The 14,615-nt window shown below is 41.1% G+C and overlaps 1 protein-coding gene and 1 non-coding gene across 2 annotated transcripts; one reads left to right on the top strand and one right to left on the bottom strand.

Annotated features, from left to right (window-relative positions):
* Positions 1-48: 48 nt before the first annotated feature.
* On the bottom strand, positions 49-7,866 carry LOC136446192 (betaine--homocysteine S-methyltransferase 1-like). The gene is made up of 8 exons (XM_066444506.1): positions 7,710-7,866; positions 6,830-6,957; positions 6,197-6,388; positions 5,416-5,563; positions 4,248-4,436; positions 2,135-2,265; positions 1,454-1,554; positions 49-915 (listed from the first exon to the last, which is right to left on the bottom strand). Exons 1-8 carry the CDS (start codon positions 7,849-7,851, stop codon positions 822-824), a joined length of 1,125 nt encoding a protein of 374 aa, XP_066300603.1. The 5' UTR covers positions 7,852-7,866; the 3' UTR covers positions 49-821.
* Positions 5,114-5,186, top strand: Trnam-cau (transfer RNA methionine (anticodon CAU)). Its single transcript has one exon. It is a non-coding gene; the product is annotated as a tRNA-Met (tRNA).
* Positions 7,867-14,615: the final 6,749 nt, after the last annotated feature.

Here is a 14,615-nt window from a genome sequence, read left to right as displayed (position 1 = left end):
TCTGAAGCAAATATTTCTATTAACCACTGAATGAAAGAGAGTGAATCATGTTGTTTTTAAAATTTTTATTCACAAGCTCCTCACTGATTGGTTCGTTCATCGTATATCCTGCCTCAAATTAGCTTCAATTCATGGTCATAACAATCGGCAATCAGTTTGCTTGTTCCGTACAGTAGTGTAGCTTCGTTACAGTTAACAAGCGATTGTTCAGCTCATGTATTGACGTCGAGAAACATACATGTATGTTGGTATGGATACAACGACGCGTGCCGGCTGTGGAAATCGTCATTTATTTTCACAACTCATTTTGGCTCAAACGATTAACACGTGGATGCGATCTGAAAACAACGTAAGTAGTCGGCCGTGAGCCGAACGAAAATAGTTTTCTCACTCGCGTCAAGAGGTTTGTCACTTTGTCCTCTGATACGATGTAAAACATACTATTCTGACATTTGTCTCTTCTTTGTAAGAAAAGATACAAAAATGCATGCCATTAATCTTCTTGTTGCACTAATTTTTCCACTAATCTAGTATAGCATTGTTTAAAGCTGTCTAGTGAAGTTGCTCCAAGATTGATTATCAATAGTATATGTAAACTTGGCAATTCATGGTTATACAAAATGTACTAAATATTGTAGACTTAATATGGGCTTGCGCTATTGTCTAGGGTTTATCACTAACCAATCAATCAATCAATCAATTGATCAATTAATTAGTCAGTCAAATGTATCTGATATGCTGACTTTGAACCAGTGGTTAGGTTATGTTCTATCTGAGAAGTCGACTGGTTTGCAGGAGTTTGCAGCCTGTGTGGTGAGTGCTCACTGCCGGAACAGTTTCGCCTGGACGTCCGGAAACCCTGGTCGGCCCAAGGCTGGCTTCACGGATTCCCAGTATTCTCTGGTATCTTTTCCGCTGGAGAAAAAGTATTAGACAGAAACAAGCAAAATAGATATCGTAAGTCTGAGCTCTTGCCCTTAATGGTCCATTTTTACAGCCTTTTACTTAGCCGTAATAAAGGGCATGGAAAGATCAATTTGGGAAAGCTGGCAACCTGGCCGCAAGCGAAAGTTACGGAAGACGCATTTGCAACCGAAATTTACCGAAAGTTACCGAACTAGAATTAAACATGGCGACCCCGTTGAGCCGATACAGCAAAATTAGATTACAAAGGGTCACGTTATGGGGAGTATTTTGGGGCATTTGAAGATCGCCTCACGATAAACACAATAAGCCATCCAAGAGTCGCCACGGCTACCTTTGTGCCTGCCCTGAGCGTTACCAATCAATTGAGTCACTACTACCAACAACTTTTACAAATAGCACTACTGTATGGAGGCATTACTGAGGCTTGAAATACTGATTTCTGCATACAAACGCCACTTCATGCATACATCAGTGTTAAGTCTGTTGGACTGCCATACTGAGCGACAATGTGATGTGACATCCTTACTTCATGAAATATCTCTCAGACTGGTCAGACTTCATCGCCCCTCCCCACGGGCGATGTTTCTTGCTGGCCTCTCCTAGCTTTCCGCCGCGCTCTGGGGACAGCTGCAAAACGTAAACAAATATACAGTACTCTATTAGGATCAGTTGCATAATTTTTGTTTGTTTTTTGTTTTGTCTTATCATTTCATTTTTTGAAAGGAAAAATGGAATTCTTATGTTTACCTTCGCGGAAGCGAACATTCCTTTTGCTCTGCCGGTTTCTTCTTCTTCTCCAAACAAATCAAGTCAATGACCTTGACCAGGCGGCTGTCCCCATCGTTACTGGATGTGAATCTGACTCCCTGTGGTAGTCTATTAGTATTTCATTATGTAGTAAGTCGCAGGATAGTGCTGGAAAGGGCTGGTCACCATATACTGGTGCATGAATTTGTTTGAGTAAAAATAAACAGAGCAGCAGTTTGTAAGGCAAGACCGTGTGGAGGTGAGCATTATGCATTTGCTTGCAAATGTTACCTTGTAGTTATTTCACATGACCGTTTGATGTGATGGAAAATATGTCTGAAAAAGCTAAATTCTCAATTACTCCAAAATTTCTTAACCCTTAATCTTAATCTGATTAGCAACAGCAACAACAACAATAACAACAACACTTTGGCTATCCTTATTTGACAACAGTGATTACCTCTTCCGATATAGCCCGGATATGGTGAGGTTCAAATCCACAGCAGCCGCCGATGTACCTGACCCCGAGGTCAAAGGCCGCTCGGACGAAGTGGTTAACTTCAAACCGGGTCATCTGGCGGGTGTCCAAAACTGGCAAAGTAATACAAAGATCACAAAACCCACTTATCAATAAAAACATGGTCATTAGTTAGCCACTGCCTCCAAACAAGAACCCCCCCCCCCCAGTAATATACGTAGAAACATAATTACCTTTTAACGTTATAGTATCTATAACGTAACATAACCTAATTACGTGCGGGAGCAGTTTACGTCCAGTTTGGGTCATGTCCACATGTCGAGGTGTATCATGCCGAAGCCTGTTCTCATGAGCAACAAAGAACGTCATAAGTATGATCCTTAGCCATCTCTCTCTTTTATACAAAACAATGAAAAAGGTTTACGTCCAGCGACATAACAGAATAAACTCCTGAACCAGCAACAACAAGTTGCACGGAAGCGTCATACATGACGTATTTCATATGAAATTCGACCCCGCACAATTCAGCATGTTTTTCTAACTTGCACGATAGCTAGTATCTTTTAAACGTAGCTGACGTTAAACCTTTCTTTGATATTCAGACTATCCGTGGTGATTCGAGGTTTAAAACTCCTGCCAATTTTAGGAAGGTTTGATACCACCTAGCGACCCCCGCTCAGATGACACATTTTTGCACCGCATGACATAATGAATGAATGAAAGACCTTTATTGTACATTTATGCTTAAACAAGCTAAGTACAGGTCATGGTGATAAGCAAAGGACTACATACAGTGGTGATAATATAACGTAATATAATGTGATATCTTACTGTGTCTAATAGGACTAATCTATACTTGTCTACTATTTACAGGTTCGACTTCTTCTCGCTTCATAAGGCAATTGTAGATGTATGTAGATATGGAACTCGTAATACATGGTTTGTTCAGTTTCATTATAAATAGGAATTTTTTAGTGCTGTTTATATATTTAAAACTAGGGAACTTATCTTGTATATAAGTATAAAGGATATTTCTCTCATCGTTGTATAATGTACATTCCACAACAAAATGGCTTTCGTCCTCAATTCTATCTAAATTACAAAATTGACAAATTCTTTCTTGCAGAGGAATGCGGTTGTGCCTGCCCTTTTCAATGTTCAGTTTGTGTGAACTTATCCGAAGTTTTGTGATTGCTGTTTTGTGTCGAGAGTTTGTAATGTTTAGAAATTTCTCCTCGTGGTAAGTATTCTTAAATAATCTGTACGTTCGTAATTTGTTATTGTTTCGCATTTCTGTTGTAAAATGTTGGAAATACATATCTTTCAGACGTTGGTGAATGGATGGAATAATCTGAGAAGAATTTAAAACAAGATTCTGGGGTGAATGCCATACATAGGCAAAACCACATTCCTCAAGTGTCTTGCATAATGGCCATGCGTTTATCACGTGAACGCAACGTGCTGCTATTGTCGGGGAAATTCAGAACATAAACATTGCATTCTTCCATCGCGTCAGGCAAGCGGATGGACAAACATAGTGACTTTACTGTCATTTGTCTGTAGACTACTTTCGACAGGTGTAGTGCATTTTTTTCTTGTCTATGTTCTTCAAGCATAGCGCTAGAAGGGAAAAGGCTGACGTGGACGATAATGGGTTACCCTAGCACAATTCTACACCATAAACCCCAGTATAAATACATGCTCGCAGGGCGTTAAACAGGCGAAGAAAAACTTACAGACCATGAATTTTTCTTTTTAGAAGAGCTGATATTTCTGCCCATTGGTTTAACATTTGGCTCTGTCCGCGCGGTTTTAAGATAAATAACGTTTTGAATAAATCGGACGTTAAATGGTAACGTTACGTTACATATACGCGTACTCTTGCAATTAGCCAACTGGCATGACTTTGCAAATGAACAAAAAAAGAAATTATATTTCATTTTACTTTACAATCTGCCGTAATCTTGATGGTAAGACATTATACGTTAAAGTGTTGTTAAATAATTGTCCTAATTGTCCATTTCTACTATTAATATCAATAGGCCTATTAACACTGGTCGAATGTTATAAGTTACTTGATCATTTGTTGACTTACCGAACGGAAACTCCGGCAGGCTCGTCCATCCGTCCTTGGTCTGCTCGGTCTCCGGTGAGAGGAAGCCGTTCGGTTGGACCATAAGATACGGGGAGAGTCCTTCCTTCTCCAGCGCATCCTTCATCATCTTTATAGTCTTCAGACAGGTGTTCGCATCAAACCGGCAGTTCAACCCAACCACGTCAGCACCTTGGAACGGAAATGTATGGTTATGCTAAGGTCACATTTGCGTCGGCGTCAGTAGGGGGTGTAGTCCCGGCCGGGCCCCGAATTAAGCCACAAATTTTTCTCGGTGGATTGCCAGATACGAGGGGGGGCGGGTACCTCTCGGTATTCTCACGATTGGCTTACGGCGTGTGTTTGCTACCAGGTTGATTTTGACTCTGACTCTGAGAAAAAAACCGGGGCCCGGCCGTGCCCAAAATTAGCCCAGTAGCCGCAGGGTGCCCCACGGACGGGGCCACGTAGGGGTCTCGTTCGAAAGTGCAAAAAACAGCCCGTAAACAACCCGCGGCGGTGCCCCTTTTACCAATTGTGACCGTAGAATAAGAGTAGACTCCACCAGGCCTTTCTACAGAGGTATGGATCGTAATATTCGCCAGAAAGTGGATTATCAGCCAGGGGAGTTATTCCGCGGGAAGTTTTACATTTCCCCCTGCGCAGTTGAAATTATTGATTACCATGTAGATCAATATTAAATTGCGTTCTACCCGACCAGATGTTTGTCAGTAATTGCGGCACCGTTACATCATCGCGATCGCTTGTATTCATGTTGACATCTACCTGACCTGTTAACATTTTGGACTTTGATTCGCTATTCTTTGCTTAATAAGCGAGAACACACTTTGAGCGAATCAGTACCAGTTGCCTCGATGGCGCAGTAGGCAGCGCGTGAGTCTCATAATCTCAAGGTCGTGAGTTCGATCCTCACTCGGGGCAGCAAGTTATTTTTTCTGTTTTTCTTATAGAAAGAAAAATATAAAAAAAGAAAAAAAAAGGAAAAAAAAAAAAGAAAAAGAATGAAAAAGGGAAAAAAGAACTCGGAGCGGGTTATTTTTTCCTTCCTTTCTTTTCTTCAAACTGACTATACCGAAGTGTGACACGAGAAATCAGACAAACGTGATGAGAAGTTGGTATCGCCCCCCGTCCCGGCACAAGAAGCACTCACCGACCTTAGCCATCCTGACGGCACACTCCCCGGGCGACACACCGCTGTCATCTCCTGTCGGCCCGATGCGAAGGGTGCAGGCTACAGGTTTTCCTTTTCCCTTCAACACCTCGATAGCCCACTCTGCCTCCTCCACGTACCCAAAGAACTGTACAGATGTATACGTTCGTTCGAAAAAAAAAGAAGTTTCCGATTATAGTTGTCTTTTTCTGTTTTATTTTACTTCACATCACCACAGAACATGGCTCGAGAGCCTCTAAGATTTCTAGGGCTCTGATGACAGATGTCTGTTTACTTTAGTTTTAGAAAGTTAGATATTATACCCATAAGGGAAGCAATCCCGACGAAGCTTATTCCATTAATATAATATATAGTTCTTTGACACGTTCAACATTTATAAACGCCACCTTAAAGATCATGCTTACTACTAAAGATGAACTCAGCCAATGGGAAGTCCACAGCGTGAATGAATTTACAGTATAAGACGATGAAGCTCACATAACATACCTCAGCCAATAGGAACTCCACAACGTAAGTGAATTTACGGTATAAAACGATGGACCTCACGTGACATACCTCAGCCAATAAGAGGGCCACAAGGTAAACGAGCTTACAGTATAAGACGATGAATCTCATGTGACATACCTCAGCCAATAGGAAGGCCACAGCGTACATGAATTTACAGTGTAAAACGATAAATCTCACGTGACATACCTCAGCCGATAGGAAGGCCACAACGTAAATGAGTACAGTGTAAGACGATGAATCTCACGTGACATACCTCAGCCAATAAGAAGTCCACATCTTGCTCCATGAAGCTGTCCACCTGTTTGATGAACTCTTGTTGCACGGCCGCCTTTCCTTTCCCCTGAGCGTAGGACGGAGTGTTGGATAACCCCCCACAGATCAGGACATCCCCATCGCCAACAACCTCCTTCACTATGGTACAGGCCTGGTCGTTCAATTCTTTGCACTGGATGTGGAAAACACATCGTATGATATTTTGTGTCCTACAATTGTCTATAAAACCGCACGTTCCTTTTAATGTATGATACGGTGTACTTGACATATTTATATAAACTATATATATATTGCTAAATTTGACAATGCAAATCGTTTTCAAAGGCCGAGGAAATCAACAATTGTACAATATTTGCTGAAAGTATATGTTGCGTCTGCTCGCAAATGTTGGCACCCTTACAGTGCCTACAAATGAAACATATGCATGTCATGGTAGCCAAGAAGCATGGAAACGCTTACTTATCACCAAGGCTACAAGCTTGATGGTAACGCTACCTCCGTAGCCGACTCCCTTAGCATATTATTCACTTTATTTGGCCAATTTCTACTATTTTTCCAGCCATCTGCGGGGCCTGGTAGAGTGCACTGAGAAAGTTTTAAATGGTGCCCTTACCGTGATGCTCTTCCCAGTCTCGTTCCCAGGGGCGTCAGGACTAGACAGTCTGTCGTCTGTTGCAGAGAATGTCAAGGCCTGGAGCACGTCTGCGCCTGCGCGCATAAACTCTCGGTGCAACTGTTTAACTGTGAATATGGAACTAGCATGAGAAGACACATAAGAAGATATGAAAATCGCCACTACTGTTAAATGAAACGAAAAACAGATGCAACCTCCATTAACATTAATATTGAAACGGGAAGACATACCCGCACTCCTCTAGAACAACGATTATGTAAACATTGTACTTTGAATAAAATAGAAGACGAATGTCATTTTGTAGTAGAAAGTGGATTATATACCAAAGAAAGAAATGAACTGTATAAGCTTATAGAAAACCTATTTCCCTACTTCCCACATTTAAGTACTGTACAAAAACTCATATTCCTAATGCGACTAGACAAACCTTCCATTGAAAAACACGTCTGTTCTTTTATTTCTACTATAACAGAAAAGCGAGGAGAAGTAGAATTTATCTAATGATAGTCATATTCTTTTGTATCCGCTAACTGTACTTGTTATTTTGTTTTGTTGCGACCTGTACTTAGCCAAGTGTGGCAGAAATGTGCAATAAAGGTCTTCATTCATTCATTCATTAATCCGCCAGGTTCCATAAATCCGCCACTTTAAAAACCAGTGAGTTGAGGAGATCTCTAGTGCAGCACCCCTTAGGTATGCATCATTTAGATATACAGCAGTACATTATACTGGAGAAAGTTGGATTGAAGATCTGTTTAGGCGTATATTTTCAGGGTTGCGGAATTATGTACCCCGGTGGAATAATGTTAGTACATGTAGATGGTATATATGGCAAAAGTGTTTTCACTCAAGAACCCACCGGCCTCTGGGTGTTCGATGACGACCTCTGTGGTGTAAGGTCCGGCCATGACGTAACCCCGCTTCTCCAGGGTGATGATGTAACTACCGTCGCCTACAACAGGACAATCCTGTAGGCGCTCAAGTAAACCCTTCTTCACCATCTGAAATAACACGAGTAATGAAAAAGCCTACTTTTATTTTAAGAGAAGAGAATGGACTGCTTAAGTCAACGGTCTCACTGTCACTCTATAATTCAGGTGAATTCTAAAGAAAAGAGAAAGGCGAAGGCATATTCAACGTTATGTTTGGAACTGTACGCGAGGTCGCAACAAAGACTACGATTTATCAACATTTCGAGTACAGGTTCGAGCTTGTGTCCTAGAACTAGTTATAGGACATGGGTTGGAATCTACGCAGGAGAATGGTACAAGTGGGCGTATATATATATGAGGAATGATTTTGAAGCAGCATTGAATTTGTACCTGTATCTGTATCTGTAAAGCCGGTATAACCGCCCTTCGGCGTAACACACCAGCTTCTCAGGCACGCGGCGCAGCAGCAGCTGGTTATATTACACTGTACGGCTTGTCACATCTAACTTTTGCACATCTGACTGCAATCCTTCTTTGAAGCTATTTAGTGAAGGTGTCCCTACAGCATCTGATGACAACGAGTTCCATTCTACGGTTCTCGGGAAAAACGAATTTTTGAACACACCAATCCTTGGTTTATAACTCTGGTACTTAAAGGCATGGCTATTTCTTGTCCTTTTCTGGGCTGGTATTAGATAATTATCAGTCGGTACATCCACAAGTTTATTAGTCATTTTGTACATCATGCAAAGCCTGGATATTTTTCTTCTGTCTTCAAGTGACTTCCACTGTAGATCTGTTTTCATTTTAGTGACACTAGCACCCCTGTCATAGTTGTTTGTGCAGAACCTGGCAGCTTGGTTCTGCACCCTCTCCAGTTTATCCTTGTCTTTCTTTGTGTATGGATCCCATACTGTTGCAGCATATTCAAGGTTTGGTCTTACTAGAGACGTGTATGCAAGTGTTTTTACCTTTGCTGGGCATGCCCACAAATTACGTTTGATCACTCCCAACGTCTGCTTAGCCTTTGTTGTTACTTTGTTAAGGCTGCACCAAGTAATTTTTATGGATGACGTCCTTTGGAGACACTGAATCTAATGCGAGAGCGCGAAAAAAACAATAAGGGCCGAAAAAAACAAGATGCCTAGATTTGAAATATAATAATCGACTACACATGTTAGGAGACAAATTGAATGAGAGAACACAGTGTAACAACTAACAATTATTTTATTCATCATGAAAACAGCAATAATTTGAATAAATCAGTTGAAGTTGAACAGCCGTTGTTGTCCTGTCCCGTTTCTTTCCATATCCCATTGATTTTGCAGGCCTGCAGAAACACATTATATCAAAAAGGAACTCTTTGGTCATAGTGTCAGGAAGCGGAATTTCTTGTGTTTTTTCTGGGAACAGACCAAAATCAATGCGCGCGCGGACGTCATCCATAAAAATTACTTGGTGCAGCCTAATATGGGTACCCCACTTCAGTCCAGTTGTTAATGTAACGCCTAGGTATGGGTGGCTTTTTGTTGTCCCTGATGCTGAAGTATAAATGCCTCACATATCCACTATTGTTCGCCATATTCGTACACTCGACACCTTGTCTGCAAGTAGCGAACCCCTGCAGAAACGGACTGCTCAAAGTTGAAAAGTTCAACAACCTAGAGGCCGAACGCCTCCATTGTTACTCAAGACAATAAGCACACGGTGAATCGCAAGATACTCCCATAGCGATCGTACTATTGGTTGTGATCTACCTGCAAAAGTAACCTGGGTTTAGTATATATTGAATGTATTTACCTTGCACTTGTTAACTGTCACAAGCGAGATGCGCTCCACAGAAAACCGCGGCCGAGCGCTGGAACTGTGTAACTGTGTTAAAGTTCAAAGGGCATGTTGTGGGTCTCGTACAAATGTTCATAGTACGGCATACTCTTTAATAATCCAAAATGAATTTTTCATCGACATTCTTAAACATCTCTATTTATATGAAAAGTATCGGTATTGTCAGAAAGAAGCAGGGAACGCACATGTGTATTTCTATCTGCTCAATGACCTACAGTGGCTCCTTTTCTCCGAAAGGAGGAAGGGCACCCGCCTCACCTTTTTCTACAAACTTACCTTCGCCGAAAAGGTTATGCAGAGGGTAGCGTTTATTTGTTTGTCTGTTTTTAGTGGCACAGCTTAACCCGAGAATGCCTTGATGGATTGTCTTGGTATTTGGTATGTTGGTAGGTTTTGATGAGACCTAAAAACGATTAGATTTTGGGCCCCCTAGTGGCTTCTTACGGTACTGCAGCGGAACTTCCTGTTTTGATACCTCGTGTTCTGGACATGCTATGGAACTGATGGAGTGGTAGATAGATCTTTGTGGTGTGGGTTTCGGCCCCCTAGCGGCTTTTTTGGAACTGCAGGAGCAGGTTTTGCATCTGACTTTGAAAGGGAATAACTCAAGAAGGGCTTGATGGATGGTTATGATTTTTGGTAGCTAGATAGCTTGAGTGATGATGTACATGATTAGACACGTCTTATGCAAATCAGTATCTAATTTGCATAATTAATGAAGAAAGTTTATACATCCGCCAAATGCCATGATAGGACTCTGAAACATGTGACATATGTAACTGAGGAAGAGAAAAATATTAATTGATATAAACTATGGAAATGAATACCTCATTTGCATAATTAATGAGGAAATACTATAACTCAAGATGGGCTTGATGGATGGACATGATTTTTGGTATGTAGATAGCTTGTGTGATGCTTAGTATGGTTGGACGATAATTTTGCAAATCAGATTCTAATTTGCATAATTAATGAGGCAACTTTAAAAATCCGCTTTGTTCCATGATATGACTATTCAAATTGTAACTGAGGAAGAGAGGCATGTTGATAGATAGAAAATATGCTAATGTGGGCCTAATTTGCATACTTAATGAGTAACTTCTCCAATTCCACACTGGCAAATGACGGCAATTTCATACATTAATACTTTTTTTGGGCATCGGGACGTTATGTGAATGTGAACATCGTTGAATCAAATTATGCTAATAAGGGCCTCATTTGCATAATTAATGAAAAATATTAGCATAACCTTCCTTGTTGAGCTCATAATTTGTTAAGCTCTTACTTTGGACATGTTATATTTTAAGACAATCAACTGGTATGATTTATAATTGATGAAAAACACTCCTAATACATCAGTCATAAAGGTTACAATCATTTGGCGAAGGTATGAGGTCGTAGATCTCTAGTTAACAATCATATTGATATAAACACTGACAGTTTACTTAAACCAGCCCACGGCCTCACCCGGGGAGCCACCATCTCAAATTTCAAACCATCAACGCCAGAACCGACACACACAAACACTCATACCCTATACCATTCCCCAGTGGAATGCCCTGCCTGGCACGGTTGTGACGGCTACCAACACCGTTGAGTCGGTTCTGTGCCAGGCTGGAGGCCTGCCTGCCTTAGCCCGGGACCTCGATCCTCCCCCCCCCCCCCTACTTCGCCCCTAATGGGTGTACCCCATGATGATGATCATCATCATAGCTTGTCGCTTATCTCTATCCAGTTCATTCGCTTCCCGCAGGTCTGACTCTGTGCAGGTAGGTGAGAGTCTGCAGTTGTTCGTCAGCTGTTGCAGGGTTTGGGGGTCCTCACCGCAGCCGCAGGCTGCACTGTTGGCCTTCCCCCACCGTAGCAGATTGTAACCTGTCCTGGCCACCTTTGCCCTTGCCCGGTTCAGGGCAACCCAAGTCCTTCTGGGCAAGTCGGTCCCCGGGGGCAGGGACTCGCTGGGGGGTGGGAGTGCCCTGTTGTTCTCTATATGCCTAAACACCTCAACCGAACTCAACCGAACTCAACCGAGCTCATCCGAGTCTAAAATGCAGTGTACATGGGGCAGGGACATTTTTTGACGCTCTGGATACATTATATATGCACTAATGAATACAAAACAGGCAGTAAACTCTAAGTATTTACCAGTTTTTATAAGTTTCTCCGCTCGTTTTCAAGATAGAAGGAAATTCTGGCCGCCATATTGGATTTTCACTGTTGGGGTCTACATGGAGAAGTACTTTATAACTTTTTATTCATTTTTGTCCGACAGGACGATAAGACGGTGGGTACTTATTACATTTTCATCGCGATCCACTCATAATAGCTGTACACAATAAGTGTATGTACACAAAGTGTTTTTCAGCCTCGAATACACAAACGTAGTATATAGCGGTCAGAAATTCCTTCTATCTTGGAAACGAGCGGAGAAACTTATAAAATCTGGTAAATAATTAGAGTATACTGTACTGCTTGTTTTGTATTCATAAGTGCATATATTAGGATCTAAAGCGTCAAATAATGTCCCGAGTATTTTAGACTCGGATGAGTTCGGTTGAGTTCGGTTGAGGTGTTTAGGCATACCCATAATATCTCTTTGAATTCGGAATTCGAAAATACGGCATATAAGTAACTACATATAGTTGCGGTAATAGTTTGACAGCTTACATTGTTAACACTTGAACACCTGGAAAATGTTAAGTCCCGACAGTTGCATATTCAATACCGCTTCTCCCATCGCATTCAACAGAAAACACTAACCGGGGAGCTACTGAAAAAAACCTGGAGACGTCCTGCCTTCTTTAAAACAACTACCTGAGCTTTCAACCATATCTCAAGTTCTACACCCATTTCAGAGAAGAGTGGGTTTAAAAGTCTTAAATTGCTTCTCCAAACTCTTTCTTCGCACAGTCGCATCAGTTTTCGGGTTCTAAGAGAATGCCGTCAATATACTTGAATCAACATGGTCTTATTTTGAGATATATAAAATGATAAATGATTCCTCTGAGGATGAATTTCATTCAACTTACATTCATTCTCATTGGTCATAATTATGTCCAATAGACGATTAATGCATTTTTACAGAGAACGATCATATATTCACTGCTTATTCTACGCTGCAGGAGACTTTGACACGGACCTACTGATTGCATACCTGAAGGATGCAAGCCCCATCACAACGGGTCTGGAGCGACGCATAACGTTCGTGGGTGGTACTGCAACCGAGTCTAGCTCGTCCTTGTCCGCAACGCTCTTTGTGTTGCTGATGTTTCCAATACTGACCATACTCTTTATCAAACGTCATTCAATGTAAAAAGTACACGTTACTCAGACATCTGGATAAGGTTTAAAAACGGTCGGATCCTGCCTGAAACGTCCGACCGCCTTCAAAACTTAATTATCCAGCTGCTTGAGTAACGTTTGTGTTGAGTGCCTGAATGTCTGAACCTTTATCACCGGTCATTCGTTGTTATAACATAGTGGAATTCAGTTCAATGACAGTAAGGAATTTATAGTAAAGCACGAATAACCTTTTTTTCTTTGTCTAGCTTTGGTGATCCCTCGTAGATTTGACGTCGGCTGTTTGATCTTTAGTAAAGGTCATTGTTCTAACTCATCTATCCTTCTTTCGGACAGCTGTTGAAGTCATGTTTCAGGAGACTTTACATGTATTGCAAACGCTACTTAATTAATGTTTGGTCGTCTTTTTTTAAACCTTTAATTAACCTTGAAATCGTAAACAAAAATGCACTCTTCGGGCTTGGCAGCTTTAGGAGAGTTCAAGGGAGGTCAGGGGTCTAGTTAACATAACATAGTCACAAACAGTAGGGCCTGAGGAGTAACGGTCTTGTTTTTCAAGGACTCTCTCGTTCATTACTCTTGATCAGTATCTCTAGGGGATGGCGAGTATCTTTTTAATCTCTGGTGGCAAATGATAATTAGCCTATTTGCGCTTTCATTTTTCTCCTTACTTCACACTGACACAACACTAGGAATGTCTAACGCGGTCATACTCAGTGTCAATGGCTTTAGAATATCACTTGTGATTTCTTTGTATTCTTAAGGCCGCGCTGACTCGACTATATGGATGACATCCGTTCGCGCAGCAGAGAAGTTGCAAAATGAGAAAATGTATGCCGTAAATTGATAAGAATATTGGAAAAGGTACCAATGTATCTTTTCTTTTAAAAAAAGTCTATTGATTTTGTCGTACGCTTTCTCTTTTCACAAAATGTTTTTCGAGAATTGAGTCATGACCGAAGTTTTCCAAAGTCTTTGAAGAAGATATGAAAGCGCAAAAATAAAGAATCTATTGTTTCTTTTCTACCATGTTCTGTAAGTTCATTTTTAAAACCTTCCTGGCCACTCAGATTTCATACGAAGGAGGGGACCAAACTTTTTCTCCGTACGTTCGCATCAGTTTTGCTGTGCCCAGAGGATGTCATCCTTATCATCGAATAGAAATGGCCTGAGTGGTAATTCATATATAGGTGCAAGATATGTGGTATAAAACAGTGTAATGTCTGTTACTTCTAAAGGTGCAGAAGTTGCTTACGGTAAAGGTACGAATGATGTTTTGACGTACGAAAACCAAGGCTTAATACAAGTATCAAGAACCAACATAACGTAGGCTATAGGGCTGTCCAACTCACTCCATACTATTTTGATTAAAGGTCGCTATGACTCGAATAAGATAGTAGTAATTGGGCTAAGTAGGAGGGCTGATTGAACGTAGCTGTTTGAAAAATCAGCTTTCACTTCCCTGCACCGTTAAGCAAAATAATCAGGTTGTTTCCCCGCCCATTCCCACATAGTTCGTGTCATCTTCTTTTCTGAGGATTGTATTAATCTTTTCAATCTTTCACTTTTACTCAAAATTAGGTACATCTTATATCAATACTGATATGCGCAGTGTATTTTTTAGTCATTCACATTTAGGAGTTGAAGCGCTCCTACAACAAGAAAATAATTGAACAACAATCTTAATC

The sequence above is a fragment of the Branchiostoma lanceolatum genome, chromosome 12 (genome assembly GCF_035083965.1).
Source record: "Branchiostoma lanceolatum isolate klBraLanc5 chromosome 12, klBraLanc5.hap2, whole genome shotgun sequence".
Taxonomy (NCBI): domain Eukaryota; kingdom Metazoa; phylum Chordata; class Leptocardii; order Amphioxiformes; family Branchiostomatidae; genus Branchiostoma; species Branchiostoma lanceolatum.
The sequence above is the reverse complement of the archived record's forward strand: the minus strand, read 5'-3'. Positions and strand labels throughout refer to the sequence as shown.